Source organism: Chaetodon trifascialis, chromosome 19 (genome assembly GCF_039877785.1).
Source record: "Chaetodon trifascialis isolate fChaTrf1 chromosome 19, fChaTrf1.hap1, whole genome shotgun sequence".
Classification (NCBI taxonomy): domain Eukaryota; kingdom Metazoa; phylum Chordata; class Actinopteri; order Chaetodontiformes; family Chaetodontidae; genus Chaetodon; species Chaetodon trifascialis.
Window position 1 is genome coordinate 13,785,337 of NC_092074.1, and position 25,046 is coordinate 13,810,382.

Here is a 25,046-nt window from a genome sequence, read left to right on the forward strand (position 1 = left end):
ATCTTTTTAGTTCAAGGTATTACAAGTCCCCGAATTCAAAGGCTAAATGTGTACAAAGGTCAAACTTCTTCAACAGATCTTATGGAAGCACCTCTGAGACGGACCAAGGCCTAGCAGGGTGTCAGGTGCACAGTGTGTTTAGCCTTAGATAGAAATGCCTTCTTTGAGAGAATCAGAGTCATTATTAACCAGTCAAAGCTAATTCATTTCAGTTAAGATGAATAGCAAGTTGTGTAAAGTTGGTTTAGTTGAGTCAACAAGTGCTGGAACCAGATGCATCCTGATGAGTCCAAGACCAAACATAAACTCTTCTCCTGTGACTCCTCAACTCTCAAGCACTTTTAAAACTGCTTTTTCTTCTGTGTGTGTGTGTGTGTGTGTGTGTGTGTGTGTGTGTGTGTGTGTGTGTGTGTGTGTACTGAGGAAACAGAAACAGCAGTGTCTGTGTTTGAAAGGCATGAAAGCAAACTAGACTACAAACAGACGGCCAGAGGAGCCAAAAGAAGAAACGAGGCAAGACCCAAGGAAAAAGAAAGAGGGAGACAGATTAGCCCAGCTGTCTGCTCATAAAGCGGCTGAGGGGTGAGGCGCTAAGCCCTCCAGTGAAAGCAGAGCTTAGGTGGGTGACACAGGGCAGTGGACCCCACTCAGCCCACAGTGGCCTACAGCGTAGGGCCTGAGCCAAAGCAAAGACACATGGATAAACAGTGGGAGATGAGGCTCCGCGCCTGCAAAGCCCACAGGGCTAAGACGACCGAGCAGGCGAGCAGGCAGGCAGGCAGGCGTCACATTCCCCCCCAGCCAGGAGTGGAGACAGGGGGGTTAAGGCTTAAGGCTTGGCTCCCTAACTGGCTGACAAGGGACGAGGATGGTAGACACTGTCTCAGTCAGTGAGTTCATCATCAGAAAGAATGTGGATTTATTAGATATTGCCTGGGCCGGGCTCAGGAGAAGAAAAGAACCATTACACAGGGTCTTGGCATGCACCCCCTCCCAAAACACGACCCAGAATTATCAATTACTCTGCCCCCACTCTGTCCATTGGACACAAACAAACAGCACCGTCCATCTCTCTCAAGCGGTGCCCTGCTGATGACCCCTAGTTAGCACAGCAGCCTGGGAACGACGTGCGATGACAAGGTCATGAGTATGAAGTGAGGAGGCCTCCGTCCAGCACTGCAGCAAGACCGAGAGTAGAAAAGGTCTTTAACCGCACTGGATTACACACACAACCCTCGTCCACGACCTCGTGGCAGAGGGGCATTAGCAGCTGCCGTTTTTACGAGGTCCTCGATGTGACAATGTACTGCGTATATCCATCAGCTGCATGGCCATAAGCTATACATACAGTGTCTTCTCAGGGTGTAAAAACAGCCAGTCTTTATGCAGTTTGATCCTTGAAGAGGTGCGAGGTGAGGAGAGCTCTGACAACGTGCAGATAAATTATGGCGCAGTAAAACTAATGGTGATGCACACGGAGATGTGGACTCAACAGCAAAGCAATCAGCTGTTTACTACGCAGAGTTCGGCAACAGGTAAGAGCCAAGCGGAAGTGGGGACAGGCTGTGGTCAAGAACAAGCAGGCAGGAGAAGGCTGGAACACCGGGTACATCAGATGATCTGGCAAATGACAAAGAGCAGGGCTGGTATACCTGCAGGAGAGCTAGTGAGGAGAACAGGTGTGCTGGAGACTAAGGGGGGTGAGGTGGCAAGAACATACTCAGATAGACCACAGTTTATAGTCTATTGTCCAGACTGTGTGGTGCTCCCTGTTGTAGTACTATGATCGTGTGTCTGCAGGGTAGTCTGAAGACCTTCTTATTACTGGTTTAGAGATTAGGGATTAGGGAAACACCACTACACTACATCAACTTTTCACATGTGAAATTCAATTAGCAAAGTAATTATTTAGCACCAGATTAGAATTGATTTTCACAGCTCTGTTGTGAAAGAGAAACCTTCCTGGGTTAGAAAACACACATGGCAACTTCAAACTTAAAAGGTTTTCTGGCAAACCATTGGCCCGAGGGGATGTCTTCAAAAACATTGTGCTGTCTGACCAACAGCCCAAAAAACATATCCACCTTGCTATGTCATACAAAGTGAAGTGAGGCTCATCCTCACTACTTGATGTATTATCAAAAACACTTGATGATTATTCTTTTGCCAATTGACTAATCGACGAATCAGCAACTGGACTTCTACCTGTAACTAAGAACAGTCAAACTTCAATTTCAACTTCAAGCAATACATTCAAATGTTGACTTTCGATATCTAGAACTGTTGTTGAAAATACCTTCATTTGAACCAATAAAACGTTATAGTTTGGATGAACTGAATTTCAGTTTGTAAGACCAAAAGAAGCCCTGAACTTATCTCTCAGACCAAACAGGTCAGGCCAACTGTATCTATTTAATACCTCTGTCCTGTCTCATTCCTGTCCTGTCTCTTATTCTGTTGATTTTCCCTAACAGGGTTTCCTTGAGAACTAAATCTACTTAGGATTTTATTGTTTCTTATTATTTCTCGTCATTGGAAATTATAATCCTTTCACCTAATCCCCCTCTCCCTCCCTCTCTTTCAGATCATATTCATCAAGATCATCCCCTCTGACAAAGCAAGAAATCAGCACAGCGGGGAGGTCCAAAGAGAGCGCAGAGTGAAACAGGGGGTTTCTTCCTAATCAAATCAGGTTCCTCTGATGTAATCAAGACGAGACGCCAAAGACGACGACATAATCTCACAGGGACATGCCTCCCTTGCTTGTGCGTTATTAAAAAATGAGGAGGAACAAATCTTTAGATTGAAAGACTGGAAAATGGAATTATAATAAATCGGGGGGAAACTGGGGCAAGGTTGGATAAAGCCTTCAGATACAGATGAGGGACAAATCTTCACAGTGGTTTGGGCTTGTATGTGTTTATGTGTGTGTGCGAGACAGACAGACAGACAGACAGACAGACAGACAGACAGACAGACAGACAGACAGACAGACAGACAGACAGACAGACAGACAGCAGGCGAGTGTGTAATGTGTTTGCATGGTTGCTTATGAAATATTTCAATTTACTCAAGATCAAGTCCTGACCTGAGCTCCGCCTCTCTACCTCTGTGTAAAAATCAGGAGTGCTCGTCGTCCCACTAAAACTCAGTCAGTGTTTTCAGAGGATCCGTCTGGACCTGAGGTTACCGTTGGACTGTGATGCACCAAGGAGGGGCTTCTCAATCACTTGAGGGTGCACTTACAATTAGCACCCACATGATGGCACAATGTGACAAAACTGGACACCAGCTAAGAACCTGAAGGCCCTTTCTGATCATTTGGTCTGTTCTGGTCTGGTCTGGTCTGGTCTGGTCTGGTCTGGTCTGGTCTACATGATGAATGAAGAACTACATTTAATGCATCATGTAAACAAGGCCAGTTGTTACAGTTGAGTACTCATGAATGCATTTAGTGGACTGATCTGCAAATACACAAGATGCCACAACACAAAGTGTGACACCATTCAATGGAGTAAGCGTCAGCTGCCAAGACATACTTTGTGTTAACCACCAGGTGGCCTTATTGAACCGCAAAAAAAAAGTAGCAAAACTATGGAGATGACTGTCAATACATAGTATGTGCATCAGATGTTTGAGATAGATGTCAGAGTGTACAAAAACTTCCAAAATACTCATTATGGCTGCTGCTTTTCCTGCAAGTGTGTAAAGAGTCCTTTAAAGAGCTAATATGGACCAATGTGCCATGGTGGCATTGTACATGAACAGCAAAGTCCACAGTTCGACTCTGGCAGGGGACTCTTATTCTCCTCTCACCCGTTCTTTTCTGTCATATCTCTATAAAATGCCCCCAAATTATAACAGCAGTAGACATTTAAAGTACAGCCATACTAAAAGTTTCAGCACCATTGCTTGTAATCATTAGAAACACAGCAAGTGATGATTTTCATCAATTATTGATGAAAATAATCATTAGATGCTGCCAATCTATTAAGGTTGCTCTCCTGTACACTGAGGCATTATAAAAATGTCTAATATCAAAGATTTCACCACTCAGTTTAGACCATGTATCTGTTTTGTTCATATTTCTTCAAGTTCTTTCATAGAAATAATCATCAATATGATAAATAGCTTGTCAGGTATTTAATTCACTGCATTTATCAAAGACAGACAGTGACAGATACTTCACTTAATCACAATATGTATCACTATCTTGATATAATATCATCTGTGAATGAGGATTTAGTCAATATCGCCCATACCTATAGCCTATGACATCCATTGTGTGGCGGCTCCGGCCCACAAAAAAGACAGGCCAGACTGACACTGATTGTTCTTTGAAATGGACCAGTTGAATTCAGTGCTCATTTTAGTAGTGGCCTCAGACAGTCATCCCAAGAGATAAGGTATAACGTAGGACAATGTGGTGACTTAATAAACTGTGACTGTGTAACTTACAAAAGAAAACGTTAGAAGATATGCAGTACTACAAAGCAGGTACATACTGAATACCAAAAAACATTGAACTTTAGGAACATTCACAGATGTAATATTCACAAAAAAGGCATGATAAACAAATGACTTACACTCTCTTATGTATGCTTTGCATACAAAAACAGCCTACAGGGCCTACAGTATAATGACTCATTATACAGCAAGATGAAGAAAATCTCACAAGCAACTAGCAGACCTCTACGGGCTCATTCATACCACACACCATCAACAGACAACTAAACATCCAATTATGCTAAAGAGGGGAAATTATTCAAAGTCCCTGCAGACTATGTCCATGCAACTGTGCAAATAGCACCAATAACACAACAGCGCAGTAAACAAGGGAAGGGCTTGGGTACATAAGATAAGTTCATAATGTTAACAAATACACAGAAAGTAGTTAAATACACACAGTGAGAGAGAGAAAGAGAGAGAGATTTAACCATCAGAAAAACCAGCGAGCAAAGAGGCAGACATATATAATTAGGCAGATGAGGGTGGATTTATCTGACTCACATCATTTGATGCTGACGTCCATCCTTTCAGGGAGATGAGGTGGTGAATATCCATTTCATGTAGTACCACTGCACACAGATTAGATCAGCCTATACGGTCTTCCTTCAGAGAAATTTGCCATGAGCATCCATGAGATAACCCAGCTGATGTAGCAGCACAAGTGTACAAGCAAACTACAGTTATTTTTAAGAAGGTTTGCGAAAACACATCCCCTCAATAAGTAGTTGCTTTGATTGTTGACAGAACTCCTCAGTTTGGCTCTCCATCACTGCTAGCTAACAAGTCTTACAAAGACACAACTGATATGGTTAGCAACACTTGAAAGCAACCTAACTTCCCCCAATTGTTTCAATTAGAAAAAGTCCCACTGTACTTCATGCATCTCTGCCAGATGATATGGTTAGTAACACTTGAAAACAAGCTAACTCCCGGTTGGCTTATTTCTTAAGTCTCACTGCACTTCATCCAACACTGCTACCTAACTAGCATGACTTACAGAAACACAGTTAGCCAGCTGATATGGTTAGCAACACTTGAAAACAAGCTAGCTCTCCCAGTTGTCTTATTCAAAACGTTTCATTGCACTTCATCCAACACTGCCAGCTAACTAGCATGTCTTACAGAGACACAGTTAGCTAGCTGATATGGTTAGCAACACTTGAAAACAAGCTAGCTCTCCCAGTTGAATAGCTTATAAAACTCCCACTGGACTTCATCTATCACTGCTAACTGGCTAGTTTTACAAAACAAAGCATCTGATGTCATAAGCACTGGCAACACTCCAAACCAAGCTAACTCTCTTGGTTCACTCATTTCACCTGTTATCTGGCTTTCTGTGGTTTATTATGAGACCACAGCATGACTGGCTTCACAATTCACATAATATAAGAGTTTCCTAAGAGGAGAGTATTCACTATCTCAAAGTGGTATGACAGTAACCATATCTGACTGTTTAATATTACTTTTTAGCTTCAAACTTTCTTTTTCTGTGGAGTTTTATAGCAGTTGGCATCCATATAATTTGCATTACTGCCACCTACTGGATTGTGACAGCTCTACAGTGAGATCAGTTTACAGTGTCCACTCAAAGCGGTCCTGTTCAAGACATCGTCTATTCTATAACCCAGACGGTTTTCAAGGGGGTCTTATTGCCATAGGAAGTTCTATGCCCCCCACTAATCACCACAAATATTATTTAACAGTTGTAAAATTACTCTAGAGGGCTCCCTAAATTAATTATTGGGAGGGTGGCGCCCAACACTCGGAGCCGGGGGGGCCACTCCTCTCAGTCTGACCGCGGTGTCACATCCCACATCTCCCCCAGCGAGGAAGAGGCACAATGACGGGCAGCATCGAGGGGTTGGAGAGGTTTGACAGTCCGGAAAAAGGACGAGGTCTCCGCGTTACCAGACCCTTTAAAGTCGGGGAGCTGCTGTTTTCCAGCCAGGCATACTCTTACGTGCTGTCAGCGAAGGAGAGAGGCTGCTACTGCGAGTGCTGCTTCACCAGGTAAAGGACTGGACGTGGCACAGTTCATTCAGAGCCTCCTCTGAGCACTTCAGACTGTGTTAGATGCTCCACAGGCTCTGTGATGACAGCTGACATCTTGCCCTGCAGCACTTCCCTTCATTCCTTATTAGATCTCAATACGTTTAATAATTAGCCATTAGTCTTAGTACAGCACGTTGCCCACATACAGCACCACAAGGATATTATATTTGGCCTAGAAATGCATCTCCATAAAATCTATTCTTGTTATGAGGCTCATCTTTCTGAACGATGGTTCATGTATATCCTGTTCCTCATGTCTACACACCCGCTGTGGCCCCCATGTGAGAGCTGATCAGTTATTTTGTTAACTGAAGGGCATCATGATTAGACTGTACAGTGTCTTTAAAATCAGCTGTAAGTTAGTTGTGGTCAATGAAGGGGCTGCAAATTGACAAAATAATGTCCTGGTGATCTATTGTGTGGACACATACCATTTTATCATGTTAAAATCAGTTTATGTAGGTTGCCGTGGATGTGTGTACTGTGATGTAAAACACCATCACTCTTGCAGCAGCAGCAGCAGCAGCAAAATTCGTTATCTTCCATGGTTGCTCCCAATGGTGTGTCAGTGTTTTTATTTGGGAAGGTTCGTTATGCATGATTTACATTAAAGGTACCATCATTTGTGCAACTGGCTGATGCTTTAACGATCTCCCTTCAAACTGATGGGAAATGTTGCAGAAGTCAGATTTTGTGCAATCTGGTGACAAAAAGTAGATGTTAAAAGATGTCTTCCTCCCCCAGTCCAAACTCTAACTGTGACCTCCTAAAGCAATCCTTTCTAACTTACCATAAATGTAACCCTAGTCTCACATAAATAGACCTCGACCATGTTAATCTCAGAGACCTCTCTCCATATTGGTAAGTGCAGAGGGAGCCTGGAGTGAGATGTTTGATATAGCTCTCTTTAAATGGTCAACATGCGTAGAATAGTGTGCACACTCTGTATGTTTGGAAAAATCACTCATGGTGAAGTTCTGGGTTGCACCTGGACTTGGATGGACTTATGGACTGCTTTACTGTTTCATTGGGGTAGAGAGACAGCTGCTCCATCATAAGGTCAGCTCTATTAATACCACAGAATGTTTTAAAGCCCCTCATTGCTATCAGCTACAGCAGGCCACCAGCAACTGCTGCTTCGTGTTTCTGAGCAATGGAGCAAGATGTTTAAATGTCCACATACGCACACACGTACACTAAAGCAGGTGCTCACCCACAACCGGACACTCCACTAGACATACAACATGATAACTTGCTATCTTTTGAGCTCTGCTGTCTGATGTTTTGGTCTTGTTTCTGCGTCTGGTAAAGTTAGCGCTGTCAGTAGCTCTGCTGTTTGCTAAAAGCTAATAGAATCTGATTTTTGTCATTTGTAGGAAAGAAGGCTTGGCGAGATGTGGGAAGTGCAAGAAAGCCTTTTACTGCAATGTGAAATGCCAGGTAGGACACCGCTGGGGGGCAGAATGACTATGTGATGCGTTGATTCAAGTGTTTGTTGTTGATGAACAAGGATGCAGTGGAAGATAATGGACCCTGTGTTGGAGCACAGAGGTCCAAACTATTACTGTATATTTCTGTTTCAACAGCTACTGTATGTTGGAACCTGACCAGAGTCACCTGATGAATGATCATATATGGACACCCAGACACTTATGTCAGGAGTACAATATCTTAACAACTACTGGATCAAATGGCATGAAATGTTCTAGATTTGAATAGTCTCATTAATCTCAATGATTTGGGTGATTCTTGATTTTCCGTCTTGCATCACCAACAGGTTAAATTTCACATCCACTTCATGCTCACCTTTAAAACAGGTTACTGAATTCCCTTCACTCTACTGGTACCATGCAGATCGAACCACAGCGAAGCCTAAGTTCAGCTGAGGCAGAAGATGAGAATTCATCTTAGACCAGGGCTGCCCAAAGCGGGGCCCGCAGGCTGAAGTTGGCCCACCATAAGATTCAATTTGGCCGACCAGATGTTGACCAGAGTTTTAAAAAGTTAAATATCAATTGCTGTTTTATTTATTTATTGTTTGAGGTAACAATGCCCTTTAAATATGTAGAATCCCTAAATATTAATTTTTTTCATAATTTAACTACAGCAGACTTTAACATAGTATGGTATAGTATGACCATGATGCCTTCACTTGATCATAATGAACTAAACCGGAGAGGGGGACCGAGCAGTCGGTGAGCAGTTCAGTTTTCATATGGAGGGGTAAATGGGTGAGGGTAGCATTGCATTAACACAGCATGGAGTCACATTCCGCCATGCTGCTTAATGCCTCAGCTGGTAGTGTAACTCAGGGGCCTTATATACCAGCTGTTGGGGCTTTCGCTGTCAGGGGACCTTATCTGTAAATAGTTGAATCGGCTTTAAACTCCAGAGTTGCTTGTTTGCTTGCTATTATGATATTTGTGTGTGTTTACGAGTAGAAAGGGGACTGGGCCATGCACAAGCTGGAGTGCTCTCCAATGACTGCATTCGGAGAGAAATGGTGCCCGTCTGAGATGTCCCGCCTGGTGGCCCGGATCCTCGCCAAGATGGTTAGACAGTTAATTAAAGACGCAGTGTCCTCTTGCAGTGCTGTCTGGTACACGCTGTGGTTCACTGAGGTCATTTTTGTTTATCATTTCCCACAGAAAACGCAAAAAGAAAGATGTGTCTCTGAGAGGCTCTTGCTCATAGGAGAAATGCAATCACGTGAGTTACACACAAATAAAAGCACACATTGTTTTTTTGTGTGAATTGATGTCTTTTTTGGGACAACCCTTATAAACCCAGCTGGAAAGCGTCTGCAGATTTCAATCAATCAATCAATCAATCAATCAATCAATCAATCAAACTTTATTTATAGAGCACTTTTCATACAAAGGAGCAGCCCAAAGTGCTTTACATAAAAGCAATACAACAAATAATAGACACAAGAGATACACATACATATGCACGCACACATGCACTCTCACATAACACACACACTCATATACACACACACACAAATTTAAAAACACTGAGGAATTAAGAAAAACTGAGGAAAACTGAGGAAGATTTAGCATAAAGTTTCCAGGGATTCTGAGTCTGTACTTCAGTTGTAAGTGTCCTTAGATACTCCTCTTAAAAAAGCACAACTCATTCAGATTAGACATCTATATATATCCTATAGCTGTGGGCCCTAACACACACAGTGCCGACTGCGTGAGTGTCAGTGATGTTGGGTTCTGAGACTGCATTTCGGCCAATGCGTTCCCCCTCTTTTGCTCTCCACACGGACTGTCCAACTGCATGCAACCGAAGCGCACTCAAACATGATTGGTCAATACTCTGCACACTGCAAATGGAAAGCAAAACGCTTCCAGTATCAAATTCTTTTCCCTCACCTACAGATTCTACATTCATGTTCAGATATCTGTTTATAGAGATTGCATTAGAGGCTACAAGAAAAACACTACAGAATCTCTGACCAAATTGTCGTTGTCAGATTTTCCCTGCACAGATTTCTGTTCAAATAAATATTTAATTGCAATATGTTAGCCTGTAGCTAACAGTGTGAAGAGCGTGGCAATGTTAGCTGTGAGGAGAAACACACAGTGTTGCCAGTCTGAAAAGTTCAGCTCTCCTTTGAAACACTGAGTCAGTGTGAGTGTCTGGTGTAGGAGAATAAACTGAATGTAGTGTTATGGGTCAGGGACAAGATGCAGACACTCACACAAACACACACACACTGCTCTGGCAGAGTGTAGTATACAGATGACGTGGTGACAACCTGCTCCTGCCTTGGCATGGTGAGAGTGACGGAGGAAGGAGAGCTGTTTATCTCTGTCTATTTGCAGTTGTTATAGAGTAACATGGCCGGACCTGGTGAAAACATTTCTAAGCCAGCAAAGATCATCAAAGGAACTGAGCTTGGATTGGATGTTGCTCACATTTCTTCAAAATCAGATGTGAACCAGGTTCAAAGCCTAATTGCAATTCACTGTAATTTGAACATCCAGTTACAACAACACTGTGTGCAATGTGAAGAGACTGAGGGTGAGAAATGGTAAATCTACACAGATTCAAAGGTAGCTTCACATAGCAGCAAGATATTGCAAGTCATTTGACTGGTCACTGGCTTTGTGTAGATAAGATAACCATGCCCAAAATAGTGTTTCATTTGCTTAAAGAGGGATGATATCAGGATGGTATGTTCTGTCTAGCTTCTTAATTTTAGCCTGGCATCAGAGGTTTTATGGTCAATCACAGTCTGAAATAGATACTGCTCCAGAGTTTGCATGCGTCCCCCTGCACTAAATACAAGTTAAAAAATACGAATCGTTCAGTCAATTTAAGACGTCTTCCTGCAACAGATGTGGAGGACGTGGACAACGAGAAGAGGGAGATGCATGAGGCAGATGTGGCTGCACTGCATCGTTTTTACTCCAAACATCTGGAGTTACCTGACCACAAAGACCTGCTCACACTCTTATCCCAGGTACCACACACACACACACACACACACACACACAAATTACTATATGAACTCTTTTTTTTGCTGTAACATCAACCACTGGAGTTTAAGAGGAAAGAAGCAGGTTATATAAAATCTATTCTTTATTCAACAGGTGGCCTGTAATGCTTTCACTGTAGAGGATGATGAACTGTCCCACATGGGCACTGCAGTCTACCCAGAGTAAGAAGGAAACTCACATTCACACATATGATGATATTGGTATTCTGTACTGTTTCTATAATGCACGCAAAGGTACATGCCGAATGCTACAATTGGCAGTAGTTATGTTTTAAAGGTCGGTATTCAGAGCAACATGTGACATACATCCAAAGAGGCCAGACTGTTCCCGGCGATACCTTCTCCAGTTGGTCATTGGGTGATAAACTGGTCTGTCTGCTGTGGCTGAGGCTGTTAAGTCGTAAAACTGGCTGTGTGAACGTGATCTTGCCAACTCAGCTCCGTTTTAAGCTATTTCCAGCCTGCCACCCAGGTGATAGCAAGGCCACTAACATTTCAGTCGACTGCACCTACACATACAGGGAGGTCTTGAGTGTCCTCAAGACCTCCCTGTATGTGCAGTCATGGCATAGTGCTAATGCCACTTAAAATAAACTGGTTATGTCACTGTTTTGTCATCGCTATGAGCAATAATAAGTTGGCACTTTTGCTCCTGCTACATCCGTCGTGAGAGGTGAGAGGTGGATCTTTCTTATCTGTTTCTTCCCTCCACAGCGTGGCTCTGGTAAACCACAGCTGTCAGCCCAGCGTCATTGTCACATATGACGGGACGTCGGCTGATGTTCGGGCGGTGCAGGACATGAAGCCTGGAGACGAAGTGAGGAAAGGCAGCAGCTGCCAATAGAGGGGGTTGGGTCTTAATCACTTTTGTTCCAAGCGTGTGTGTGGAAAGGCAAGCAGGGGCAGCGTGTGTGTGAAACATTTGTCCGTCTGTGAACTTTAGAAAAGGAAGGAAGAAGAGCCGCTGAATTACATTTAAACTAGCTAGACTAGAGAAAAGTAAATGTTTGAAGTTTAAGCTTTAAGGCGTTTACGATTAAAGGAACAGTTCAACACTATTTCATTTGCATAATAAGATAAATACCACTCTTCTATCTGTCCATTAAATATATAGAAATCAGCCTTCAGCACCTCTGATCCTCAGTAACTAATATTTGCCGATTCCCGGCCGGGCTCAGTAACTTCCTGGAGTCTTGTCATCACCTCAAGGTTGCAGACAACCGCAGGAGACTGATTACTTTCCATAGGGACCGAGCCAAGTCAGCTGTTCCCCTATTCCCAGTCTTTGTGCTAAGCTAAGCTAAAAGGATGCCGACGGTCGCTTTTTATTTAACGTACATACACAAGATTGCTTTTGGATCTTGAAACAAGCTGAACAGGTTGAGGTTCTCAGTCTCGATATGTGTGTCATTTCCTCTTCTAGGTGCTGATCAGCTACATAGACCTGCTCTATCCAACAGACGACCGCAACAACAGGCTGAGGGAGTCCTATTACTTCACCTGTGGGTGCCAGGAATGTAAAAGCAGGTCCAAGGTGAGACACCTTAAGAAGAGCTGAGTGGAGAAAATGAATATAAATAATAAATGAAGGGATTTATTTTGGTTAGCAAACACAAGCTTACAAACTGCCATTGTAATTCACATGTAAAATGTAGGAACTTCTCCTCATGTCCGTTTGTCCTGCCTCCACCTCAAGGACAAAGCCAAGTTGAAAGTACGAAAGCAGAGTGACCCCATCGAGCCAGAGGTCATCAGCAACATGGTGCGCTACGGCAGGAAAACCATCAGAGAGTTCCGCGTCTGCAAACACACAAAAAATATCCTTTGCATAATGCACTAAAGTCGTGATTTGTGATGCCGAGACGTTGGTCCTCCATAAAATAGCTTCCCAGACCCCAAGACATCTGCTAATACAATCAGAGGCCCTTTGACATTTCAGCCGCTTGTGTTGACGCAGCCTTGACTCTGTGGCACCCCCTAGTGAGCTGCTGGAGATGTGTGAACAGAGCCTGGAGGAGATGGGCGCCGTCTTTGATGACTCCAATGTCTACATGCTCCACATGATGTACCAGGCCATGGGGGTTTGTCTCTACATGCAAGACATAGATGGAGCTATCAGTTACGGCGAGAAGATCGTCAAATGTTTCAGGTGCGAAGAAACGGCGCAGGTCAGAGATGACAGCAGCGTGTTTCACTTTTCTTTGGGATTACAATACAGGAAGGTTATAGGATAATAGAAAAGGACATTCTTGTAATGGTGTACCTGTTTAGGTGTAATCAGCATGTGTGATCTTTTTCCAATGCAGCAAGCTGTATCCAGCCTACTCTCTGAATGTGTCCTCCATGTACCTGAAGCTGGGCAGACTGTACATGGGGCAGGACAGGCACTCCATGGGCATCGGCGCTCTCAAGAAGGTAACATGACCTGCTGAGTTTTTATATACAGCAGCTACAAAGCAACAGTTAGTACTGCGCTGACAAAAGCAGGAACTACATCAACAGGCCTGGGTATCATTTGGAATTATGGTACAAATACCAAAACCTTTTTTACCTCAAAGGCAAATAAAGATGTTTTCTGATATTAAAAAAAATAAATAAATCTATAATTCAACAGAAGAAGCCTTCCTCTGATGCACTGGATGGCCGCTTTCATTTCTTGACAGTTTTCAGAACCAAAAAGCAGTGAGGTTCGATTTACCCACACCTAGAACTAATGTGCACATGCACATTTTCACATCACAGCATCACAATCAAAATCATACGCTAATAATAATATGAAATGTTGTAAAATTAGATTTCTTTGTGTGTTTCACAGGCAGCGGCTATAATGGAGGTGACTCACGGGAAGAATCACTTCTACTTGACAGAGTTGCGCAACGAGATGGTACAAAAATGACGAGAAGTTAAAGAAATTGTGAAAATGCAAATGTAGCCTGGCTGACCTTGAAGGACTGCAGACCCTCCTCCGATGAGGAGCTTTAAGGAACTGAAGGCACTTTCTACTTTTTGGAGATTTCACTTCTTATATCAGTGTTATGTATGCAAGAACTGCTTAGTCTGTAGAATGCAGGTTACTGCTGCACCAGATGTGCATTTAATGCTCAGCTGTGTGAAAAATGTACATTGTGAAAGATGCTTTTTAGTCATGATGACCATGTGTTCAAGAACGACTTCCTGTTTGTTTCGGCTTGTGACTGACACGTCAGCTGGACCCTGTCACCCATCAGCCGAGTTGTTTACATATGTGTGCAGGGGGTCAACGCAACAAAATCCCCGTCAGCCAATCAGGACAGCTGCCTCACCACAAGGGGCCTATTAAAGCTGCAGATTGTGCCCGAGTCACAATGGAGGGCTGTGATGCACTGTGTTTGCATTAACGCCTGAGTGTTCTGCGCTCATTAATGTCTCCAGCACTGCGAGAAAAACCCTGTACAACACACCAGCTAAAAGAAAACGATTTAAAAAATGCTAAATAAATGAATTCATGGCCACAGTCTTAAAGAAAATAAGGCTTTATTGCATAATAAGCAAGTACGACAGCTTCATACATGTCTGGGGAGAGAAAACAAAAGACTTGAAGCACTGAAAACGCATATACAAAACATATGTACACGTACTTTGAAAGGTATTTGGGAGTTTTGCCAAAAAAAGGGGGAAAAATTAAATATAAACAAGGAGAGGAATGCCGTGTGAGAAAATACTGTCACAAAGAGAACAGAAGTGCAACAAAACACTTATCATATATCAAGAGAGCATAAAGCTTATACTTACTTGAGAATATATACATTGAAATATAAAAAGGCATGCATAGTTTATTATGTTGCGGTATTTTTAGGGTACCAAGTCAAAAAAAAAAAAAAAAAAGAAAACTATATAAAACATCTGTAGAAATCTTTTCTCACATGCCCGTTATGTACAAAGTTACTTTGGACATGGCTGGCTTTGCATTCAGAAAAATAGAAACGTATATTTAACGTAACATGTAAAAGGAAATTCTTCAGGATGTAATTTCTAAACAGGATGCAGGAGCTCGGCCACACAGTAATCACTGGGTTTGGATCAGGTTATTAGAAATGGCTGCCGTCAGTTGTGTCACTTTTATTCTGTTATCCTTCAAAAGTAAACCAGGAGCATTTTTCTACTGTCAAATCTTTACCGAATTATGTTCTCTAATATCAAAACACAAACTATTAAATACTGATTTAAAGATTTAATCTTTGGAGGTTAAAAAAAAAAAAGATTTTAGTTTATCAAACCCACCCAGGACCCTAAAGCAAGGACAGGGATGTCAGCCAGGCAGCTTCTCCTTGTCACATGCTTCAATAAGGCACAATGATGCAGTATTTGCTATATGAGGACACGGCTCTCTAGTGAAATTATATTTATAAGTTATCTCCAAATTCATTGGACAAACACCTTTTACACATCTGAAATGCTCTCAGGTAAGAAATGTGATAAGACACATTTGATCACAAGCAGCTGTGATTAAAATAAATGTACTTTGTGTGTTGAATGTGTTGACAAAAGGATCTCGATAGAAATGCATTAAACGAGGCCACTCGAGAGAGGAAACGGGAGCGATCCTTTTGATAATGGTGAGGAAGGCCTACTGAGAAGCACAGTAAGAATTAAGACGAAAGATGAAAAACGAGGATCAGCATGCTCGCCTCCGTTCAATGGCAAAGGTGAGCACAATCTTTAGAAATAAATAAAAACATTTGTTACAATGTTGAAGTAAATATTTGCTGTATTAATCAATACTCTGTTAAAAATAAAGGAATTTTAGAACAGTGATTTAAAGAATACTTTTGTTTGGCAAACTCTTTCAGAGCATAGAAAATAGTAACATAATACTGCTGCCACCTACTGGTCATGCAGCAGAGTGCCGTTTCTAATAACGGCTAAAGAGTGAATGAGAAATGTAGCAGGCGGGCTAATCAATCCGAACTCGGGTTTGATTTCTCTGGGACACATGGGGGCGGGCGAACACATTCACACCTGCAGGCAAAACAAGCTGCTTATTCGCCTGACGTGCGTGGAGAAAAGGCACAAAGGTGTGTTCTCCAGGCAGAGGGACCAGATCTAAGAATGAAACTCAGGGGAAAAAAGAACAAACTAATTAAGGTTGTCAATTTCTATACAGGCCTACACAAATCCTCTCCTCCCTTGAGGTGGGTCTGTATGAAAATCCACCAGAATTTCCATAAACTGCCATGTAGAAAACTCAGCATGAATCTCTGTATCTGCCTCCAACCAGCTGTCAGATAAAGTGTATCTGCTGTACAGTCCTCGCGCTAATTTGATGTACCGCTGTCATTATCTGGAGTCGTTCTGCCACGTCACGTAAGGTCAAAGGTCAGGATCCCGGTGCTCAGATGAGGCGGGAGTTCTTGAGGAACTGGATGAGGACCTGGTAGACGAACTTGTACTGGGAGATGGTCTGCACCATCAGCATCCTCTGCTGCCTCAGCCCTGACAGCATGGTGGGAACCTCCACTGGCTGAAGGGTGAGGAAGAAGAGACAGGTGATGGTGTCACTACAGAGGATTCACTGAGGAAAATAAGAAATAATAATCCTGAATTTGCAACCCTGACCCCGCGAGCCCGCCGTCCACCCACCTCATTGTGCTCCAGGCAGCTGATCATGAGCTCAGTGAGGATGACCACTCCGGTGCGACCCACCCCGGCGCTACAGTGCACCACCACCGGGGGATTGAGGCTCTTTGAGGTGTCCAGCATGGAGTTAGTGTGTCTCCTTACAGACTGGATCTCCTCCAGGTAAGCTGCAGGAAAGAGGAGGGACACAAAGGTAAGGTGAGGGCAGTGTGTCAGTCTACTGGATGTGGTTAATTTTAGCTTCCTTAATGCAATTGCAATTACACTTATTTGCTTTCCTGCTGAGAGTTGGATAAGAAAATCAATGTCTTTCTTATGTCTACCTGATTGATATGAAGGTGAAGCCAGGAGGCGGTTAGTTTAGCAAGCTAAAAGACTGAAAGCAGGGGAAACATACTGGCTCTGTCCAAATATTGAACTACAAATGATCATTTTCACATTTTGTTTGGGTTAAATTCACACAAACTCATGATGATAATGATGACACTCACCGAGGAATCCCTGGACATATTCAGGACAGCCCTGCTCAGGCCAGTCAGTGTACTGCAGGTGCCAGACCGTCCTCTCCTGGCCAGACAGCAGGTGTTTGACCTTTAACCCCGTGGTGGCGTAGCAGCCTGAGTCTGTGCGGAATTTGGTGGTCACCTTGAACTTGCCGTGCGTGGCTGAGTTGTGTTTGGAGCCCAGTTTGGGCCAGTAGCGGTGACTCTTGGACCTGCCACCCTCCTGATTGGAGGATGAGGATGGATTGGTGATTGGAGGGAAGGAAAAAAAGAGAGGATGAGGGAAAACAGAGGCACACACTGAGCTCTGACACTCATACATTAACACACACACTCACTGTCCTATTTCTCACACACAGACAGACGCCAGCTGTCGGCTGCTGAAAAATATCCACATCTGCGTGCGCCATGTGTGTGCAATGTGCGTGTGTGTGTACCTCTTCAGCTGTAACCATGGCGATGACGTTGACCCCCTGCTCCCACACCATCTGCCAGAAGTCGGCACAGGTGTTGGCTAGTGGGCCCTGGGTGGCAATGTAGTGCCACTCCACCCCTCTGATCATCACCTGGGAAAACACACACACACACATACACACAAAGAATCAATTAGTACACATCAAGATGACAACTAACAAGAATCAGCTTACACATTAAATAAAAACTCACACACAAGCCAGAAATGAATGAATTCACGCTTTAAAACACATTAAATGTCAATTTACACACATCTGCAGTAATCTCATCCACCACTGGAGGGCAGTATAAACGTCAGTTTGAGTCTTTTCCCTCATTTATAAAACCATCAGCGCTCTTCTTTAGCTTTCCTCTGCTTACCCTCATTTCTAAACTTCACACAGCACTGAAAAACATCCCGTCTTCAACACACTGCAGCCACACAGACTTCAAAGTGCCATTACATAATGAGCATGTCCAGGCCAATTCCTCAGGCCACCTCGTGACTGTAAACACTGTATTAAGCGATGGATGGGGAATAAACAAGGCCTATTGTTCTGCGGCAGCTACCTTAAATGACAGGGGGGGGCTAAGAGGGTTACACCGTGATAGGCGGCGACTCAGCGCTGCTTTGGTGAAATGCAAACTCATGCTCGTGCACACACATCGTTTGCGACGACGCATGAATAGAGGGGCTAGTGAGAGCAGCTCAGGTTGACTTAAGAGGGTTTGGAGTTTGGACCACATTCTTTGGGAATTCCACGAGCTCTGCGAGCTTAAAGGCCCAAACAGCCTTCAACGGCCGCCTTTCATCCTTTCCTCCGAGCTATTCCCCGCTTAAGACTGACCACAACAAAGACGAGCAGGGAGCTGCATGTATCAACTTTTATGCTCTTTGTTTTCATTTATGTCGTCTGATGTGGTTGTTGCGAAGCGCTCTGAGCCTTAAGTGTGATCAAGAGTCATACACATTAACTTGAATCTGATAAAACTATGTTCTATTACTAAATTTGAGCATGATTCAAATCCAGGCTGTAATCAACATTCAGTGTTGGATGACGTTATCGATCTATAGGTGTGTTTTAAGAACATTTTAGGTTTGCATCTAAAAGAAAGTGTGTCTAATGTTGGTGATATACACGTTGAAGGATCAAGTGTTCTTTTATGAATTCAGCTACTTAAGTTAAATGGTCTGGATTACAAAAAGGTGGGTGCTGCCCTAAATTTCCTTTCCAGACTTTTTAAGAGGTGACCCCTCAAGCGCACCTTGATATGCGAGGCGTTGATGTAGCCCGTGTTGTTCTCCTTGTTCGGCACAAGCTCGACCCGATTCTCTTCGTACGGGACGACGTCGCGGAAGCGGTTGCGCTCTGTGTTTTCGGGCAGAGTCGCCGTGGTGAGAACACAGTCGGCTCTTTTCTTGGGAACCTGCTCGTACTCGGTGAAGACCCGCTCCTCTTCCAGCTTCAACTCCAACGTCTTGCACTGGAGGGAGAAAGAACCAGAGAGGAAGGGGTGTTAGTCATTGAATTCCGAGCAACACATCATTCAGAGGTTTCTCTTTCAGTCCCAGAGGGGCTTTTATTCATTTACATTCCACCATATCCAAGAGACTATTCAGACCATGGGAATCCAGAAATCTCATTATAACGTACGTCCACATTTCTAAACTCTCGTCATCACTCACGGCTGAATGCTGACTTCAGTATCAAAGGACTCAAAGCATAAGGCATCGACGCAGCTGTAAAAGAGCAGAATATGCAGTGGTGGTATTCATCCCGGTGGGGGTTCCTGTTTATTAGGCCAGTCATGTTTCAGAGGGCAGCGTCTGTCTCCCTCTATCACTCTCTCTGTGTGGCTCTCTCGCTCTCTCTCGGGTCACATTCTTAACATACCGACGGGCCTAGAGGCGATAAGCACCACCATGCCACGCGTTCCACAGCCCACTTAGGGCTTGCCCCCGTTAGCTTAGCAACGGCGGGGACAAAGGCTGGGTTTCACACCTCCACGCTCAAAAGGGAGCCAACGGACAGTATTTGTGAAATGAAATGCATTGAATAGCGTGATCATCAGAGGCTGTCTTCGAGCTTAACTGGAGACAATCTGCAGCCAAGCTTCCTTCATCACCGCTAACAGGTCGAGCCTGTAAGTTAGACCTCCGATTGTAAAAAGAGCATTTACGATTTGAGGTTTTTTAATTCTCTAATTGAATGAAAACACTCTCAATTAAGAATAGAAGCTGTCGTATAATTGTGGTGAGAGTATTTTCAGTCTCAAAGTGTTTCTTTATGTACTCTTGTGAAAGCTTGTTTTGTCTCTACTGTACCATAAAAGAACATGTACAAGAATTTACATGAATGAACCCAGAATTTCACTTTATAAAGCATCCCAGAAGGCTTGGGCAGAGTAAGATCTGCTAAAATGAAATGACTTCAACCAGAAAATCATCATCTATCGATCAGTAGCACACAAAGTCTCATTGAAAAAAACGGCACAAAGGACAATAGTCCCAAAAACACTTCCTGAGACACGATTTAAGACATGAAACCTTAAGAACCCCAGCAACCATCTTAGAGAGCATCTTACCCGTTCGTCGGTAGCAGCCTTGGCACCGTCCTCCGCTGGACTTTCTGGGACAGGCATCCGGGCCACGTAGAGGCCGTTGAGGGCGGCCATCATCAGTGGCCTCTTCATGGAGTCCACGGACATTTTCTGCCTTTCCAGCGTCTTCAAGAGAGAGGAAAATCCCGGTGTCATGGATACAGGTACCGGCAGCATGGCGAGACTGACTGACCTGCGCCAGCCTCATAACAGCGAGCGCGTACATGTGCGTTGTGTGGAAGTGGGTGGGGAGAATGTGACGTACGTGTGTGTGTGCGTGTGTCCTGTTTGTAGGCCGTACCAATCCCCTTGTATTCGGTCCAAAGGTGTGAACTAACAAGCCTCGTATATAAAGCCTATTAAGAGTAGACTTGCAGCTTCTGATCCATCTCACTTGACTTATTCTGACGCTCTCTTCCTTCCTCGTTCTGTCCTTCCTCACATATTTTTCATTCTTTTAGTCCTTTGTTTATTCCCACCTACCTCTTTGGCCTCCTTTCCTTACAGAACACACACTCCCTCTGTCACCCTGTCTTTTTCCTCTCGACCACGCTAACCAAAATCTGACCCACATTGCATGGTCCCTCCTTCCTCCACGGATTACCTCTCCTAATCTCTGATGCTATTAAGCCTCCAGAACAGCTCCACCGTTCATCTCTCCACCTCCACCTCTCCCCTTTGAGACAGTCAAAACAACAGCTTGGGGGTCACCAGGGGTACCCTCTACGTATGAGATAAACCAGATGGAATAAATGAGGGGTGTGGGAGTTTTAGAGGGAAATAACGCTGAAATAGTTTGAGTTTGGTCGACTCTGCGACGCTGCCGGCCACACCAGGTCACTCCTGAACACAGAGGTTTAGAGCAACTAAGTGAGGCGATTACATGATTTAACTTATACCTGGACTCTGGTGCTGTGTCAAGTGTTTGTGCCTAAACAGAGAGCCGACCTGCACAGAAACAGCCGACCCAAAGAATAATCTGAGGGATTTGTAAGGGTTTTAGCTGCCTGGGGGAACTCAGAGCCTAGTGCTACCCTCTCAGATGCTGAACCCCGGATTACTGCTAATCAGGAGCTATGAATCTAGCTAGCAAACAACAGACTGAAATATTTTGAACTATACCAGTGTGGTGGTGGTGGTGGGGGGGGGGGGGTCTGTCCAGTACAAAATGATGCATTGCATTGAAAATTCTGTTGAATTACTTGTTTAACGCCTGGGTACATATTATTAAACGTCACGTGACATGATCAAGGCCCTTGTCTATGGACACAGTGTGGTAGGCTGTATAAATTGTAAATGATTTGTAATACTGAGCTAATACTTTTCAATTTAACGGTTGATTATTCTACTTAATTAAATAACTTAATTACTTTAATGTAAATCGATCATTCAGTTTCCACAATTTCTCTGAGCACCAGCTGATAGTCCAAAACCCAAAGATACTCTACATATAATACAATAGTATATAGTAGCTATGAATTAACAGGGGTGGAGGTATTGATTTACTGAATGACTGTCTTACCCTCTGAGCGATTTCCCTCTCCACTATGCTGTCTTCTAAGGAGAACATCTCGGACACTGGCCTCTCTTTGACCGGCTCCTTCCTCACCCTCTCCTTCACGCTGGTCAGGTCCGGTTCTGAAATGGATGGACCTAAAACCGCTCCATTCACTCCACCCTGGTCCCCTCGGGTCAGTGTCCCACCACCACCTGCACCACCACCTCCAGGCCCATTAGGGCACTGCCCGGGTTTGAGCTCTCGGCCCTGGGCTTGGTGCGGGTCCACGGGTCCCTGGTTGCTCTGGGGTCCTTGATTATGGTTGTGGTGGTGGGTGTGGTTGTGATTGTGGGTGTGGGTGCGGATCTGAGCATTGCTGGGAGGTCTCGGGGGACCAGGGTACTCTGGAGGGGGTTTGTTGGGCAGCTTGGCCAGAGCAGCCTGGAGCTGAGCGCTGATGCTGATGTCCTCATTGAGACCTGGGATTTGAACATCCAGCTCAGGCCTCTCCTCTTCTTCTTCCTCCTCTTCTTCGCTCTCACTACTGTGTATGAGCATGGTAGCATTGGACAGAGTCTTTTGATGCTGGTAGGCCACTGGCCCTGGTGGCGCTACAGAAGCCTCGGGGGCTTTCTGTGCAGGTATCTGCATGGGCAACTCCTGTGGCTGCTGGGGTGGAGGCTGAGGCTGCGGCTGGGGTTGTGGCTGAGGGGTCTGGGGCTGGGGCTGGGGCTGGGGCTGGGGCTGGGGCTGGGGTTGAGGAATGGACTGAGGTTGAGGGGGCATCACATGTTCTCTGAGAGTATTCCTCCGATGAAGGGGAGCATTCATGCCCTTCATCACCATGCCCTCCATCCCTCCTCCTCCACCTCCTCTCATGCTGCTGATCACCTCCATGCTGTGTCTCTTGCCCAGGGTGGAGCGGTGCTTAGCAGCTGCTGTTAATGGTTCACTAACCTCTTGCAAGGACTGATGCACCACGGCTGAGCTGTCCGGCTGGAAGGTCTTGACCGACAGCTGCACCATGCGGGTAACCAGCTCTGGACTGCTGCCTCCGATGCAGCGGTGACGGTGGCTGGCAAGGTCCGGGGTGCTGGTGGCCGGGCGGAAGGAGCTGGAAGGGTAAGGTGGAGGAGGGCGCGACATGTGATTTCTCAGCATGTTAGCTGTCACTGCATAGCTTCCCACATTGTTCCCCTGTTGTTTAGTATTCGCTAGCTCAGGTGTGCTGACAGTGTGAGAGATGGAGCTTCCTACACCTCCAACCCCGCCACTGCCTCCACCTCCATTAACGCAGGGCGAATGACAGGGGCCCTGGCTGCTGGCTGGTCCTCCCTGATGAGGGCCGTGGGACACAGGCTTACTGTAGCTGATCTGCAAGACGAACATTCACAGAAAAACAGTGTGAGATGTAGAGGAGATGAAGAAATTAAAACCAATCAAACGCAGAGCATCCACCTTTACCTGTGGTGTGTACTGTCCCGGGCTGGGTCCCAGGCCATGATAAGGGCCTCTCTCCCTCATCTCTGGCTGGCTATACACCAGAGCCTCAGGCTGGCGGTAAGCACACGCATTACTGATGTTCAGACTGCGCAGCGACTGGCTGTGGAGGTCATGGTGAGCGGGGAGCATGCGCCGCTTCTGCCGCATGACGGCATCGTACTCAGGCGTGGGCCGGTAGGACGGAGCGATGATGGCGCTGTGGCGGTGGCTGGGGATGTAGTCAGGGCGCATGAGCTCACTGCCGGGGATGCTGAGGTTGGAGGACATGGGCGAGGGCGGGACGAAAGTCTGGGAATGATTGAGGGAGCTCAGGCTGGGGCTGCTGTACATGCTTCCATTGGGCACGGTACCATTTCGGTAGGGAAAGTCCACCGGGCAGCGGTCCAGACTGGTCTCTGACTTGTAGTAGGGGTCATCATGAAAGATACTGTCTAAAGATCAAAAGAGGGAGGAAGAAATAATAAAAAGGAGGATGTTTTTTTTAAAGATTCTTTGTATGATGTATCTTTATACATCTGTTCAAACAGCTGGTGGAGCTGTAAGCTTCAGTTTTCCATAAACAGAATACAGAACATGACAAACCTACACAGTGAAAGATCACATTTAAACAGTAAAACAAAGAGAAAATCAAAGGGAAAGTATGCAAATTAAATCAAATCAGGAAAATTAAATTATGACATAGATGGGGGAAGGAATTTCCCCAAAATCTCCTTGTCCTTTAGAGCAAACCTGATTCTAATGTGGCAAGAATGATCATTGTCTTTGGTCATTGTTTGCACTGCAGTACTAACCACCATGGAAAAAATCCTAAAAATGTCCTCTCAGTCATAGTAGTTGTAGTAGTACCAACTTGGAAGAGGATAGATTTGGAATATTTTGTTCCCACCATCAAGAAGGAGACGGCGGTATGCATGTTCTTCATCTTTATTCAACAAACAGAGCATTCTCTCGTGTGAAACTATCTCAAACCCACAAGCAGGCAGACATACATAATCTCCATCCACACAAAACGGAGTGTGATGCCTGAGGTCACACTACAGAATCACACCCACGCACAGAAGCACACCCAGAATGTTTTTCCACTCGCTCCGTTTTACTGTCGAGCCGACGCGAGCGAAGCACTTCGGATTATAAGGAAGTCTGAGTGTGCGAACGAGTCAATGAAAGAGCGAAGCACGAATGAGGTCACTGCTCGGCATCCCAAACGCTGGGCTCTAATTGGCTGGGAGATTGTTAAAATACAAATGGGCTGTGAGTCACACGCCTGATGGGAAAGACACAATTAGCTCCATTCAAATGCTTCAGTTAATATCAGGGAGGCTGAGATCTTAAATCACACTGTGGTCAAAGCAGTGAGCCTGAAGGGCTGAAACTTAGTCTAAATGTGTGTGTGTGTGCGTGCGTGTTTACCTTGAGAGCTCTGTGTGTCCTGATAATGCTCTCCGTACTGGGAATGCATTGACTGGAAGTTACAGGACTGAGGCCGCGGCTAAATAAAGAAAACACATTTTAGACAGAAAATTAAATTTAGACATGTAAAGTAACTGTTGTACATTATACATAACATCACCATCTGCACATATTTACAAAACTTCAAAGTGTCACAGTGCAATTTTTGCTCATTCATAATGCCATTTAATAGGCTTAATTTTCTCTGAATTACAAATTAAAGCTGTTACTTGACTTTCTTCCTGTCTTACATTTAAACAACAGGTAACAGTGATGACTTAGATCTACTTCGGGGCTGTGAAACTGTCAAACGCCAAAGCCTGCGGTTCTCCAGACAGACATCTGAGCA

The 25,046-nt window shown here is 44.6% G+C and overlaps 2 protein-coding genes across 2 annotated transcripts in view; one reads left to right on the top strand and one right to left on the bottom strand.

Moving 5' to 3' along the window:
- Window positions 1–6,349: 6,349 nt before the first annotated feature.
- LOC139347726 (N-lysine methyltransferase SMYD2-like) lies at window positions 6,350–14,412 on the top strand. Its single transcript, XM_070987479.1, has 12 exons — window positions 6,350–6,519; window positions 7,938–8,001; window positions 9,003–9,113; window positions 9,210–9,270; window positions 10,914–11,038; window positions 11,169–11,236; window positions 11,789–11,891; window positions 12,498–12,608; window positions 12,771–12,891; window positions 13,049–13,223; window positions 13,381–13,489; window positions 13,890–14,412. Exons 1-12 carry the CDS (start codon window positions 6,350–6,352, stop codon window positions 13,968–13,970), a joined length of 1,299 nt encoding a protein of 432 aa, XP_070843580.1. The 3' UTR covers window positions 13,971–14,412.
- Window positions 14,413–14,570: 158 nt separating this feature from the next.
- LOC139347369 (tyrosine-protein phosphatase non-receptor type 14-like) overlaps window positions 14,571–25,046 on the bottom strand; it is a 33,885-nt gene continuing 23,409 nt past the window's right edge. Inside the window, exons 12-20 of the mRNA XM_070986923.1 lie at window positions 24,659–24,737; window positions 23,210–23,679; window positions 21,770–23,119; window positions 20,233–20,373; window positions 18,913–19,131; window positions 17,631–17,759; window positions 17,182–17,416; window positions 16,694–16,857; window positions 14,571–16,574 (exon numbers count right to left, since the gene is read on the bottom strand). Coding sequence (XP_070843024.1) covers window positions 16,446–16,574; window positions 16,694–16,857; window positions 17,182–17,416; window positions 17,631–17,759; window positions 18,913–19,131; window positions 20,233–20,373; window positions 21,770–23,119; window positions 23,210–23,679; window positions 24,659–24,737 — 2,916 coding nt within the window. The 3' untranslated portion in view covers window positions 14,571–16,445. The remainder of the gene's footprint in view (window positions 16,575–16,693; window positions 16,858–17,181; window positions 17,417–17,630; window positions 17,760–18,912; window positions 19,132–20,232; window positions 20,374–21,769; window positions 23,120–23,209; window positions 23,680–24,658; window positions 24,738–25,046) is intronic.

Bases quoted from the DNA above. Each gene is read 5' to 3' on its own strand.
- LOC139347726 (XM_070987479.1), top strand. From the start codon at position 6,350: ATGACGGGCAGCATCGAGGGGTTGGAGAGGTTTGACAGTCCGGAAAAA. The intron at 11,237-11,788 runs GTAAGAAGGAAA...TTCCCTCCACAG, and splicing joins GGCACTGCAGTCTACCCAGA to CGTGGCTCTGGTAAACCACA. The intron at 13,224-13,380 runs GTGCGAAGAAAC...TTTCCAATGCAG, and splicing joins AAGATCGTCAAATGTTTCAG to CAAGCTGTATCCAGCCTACT.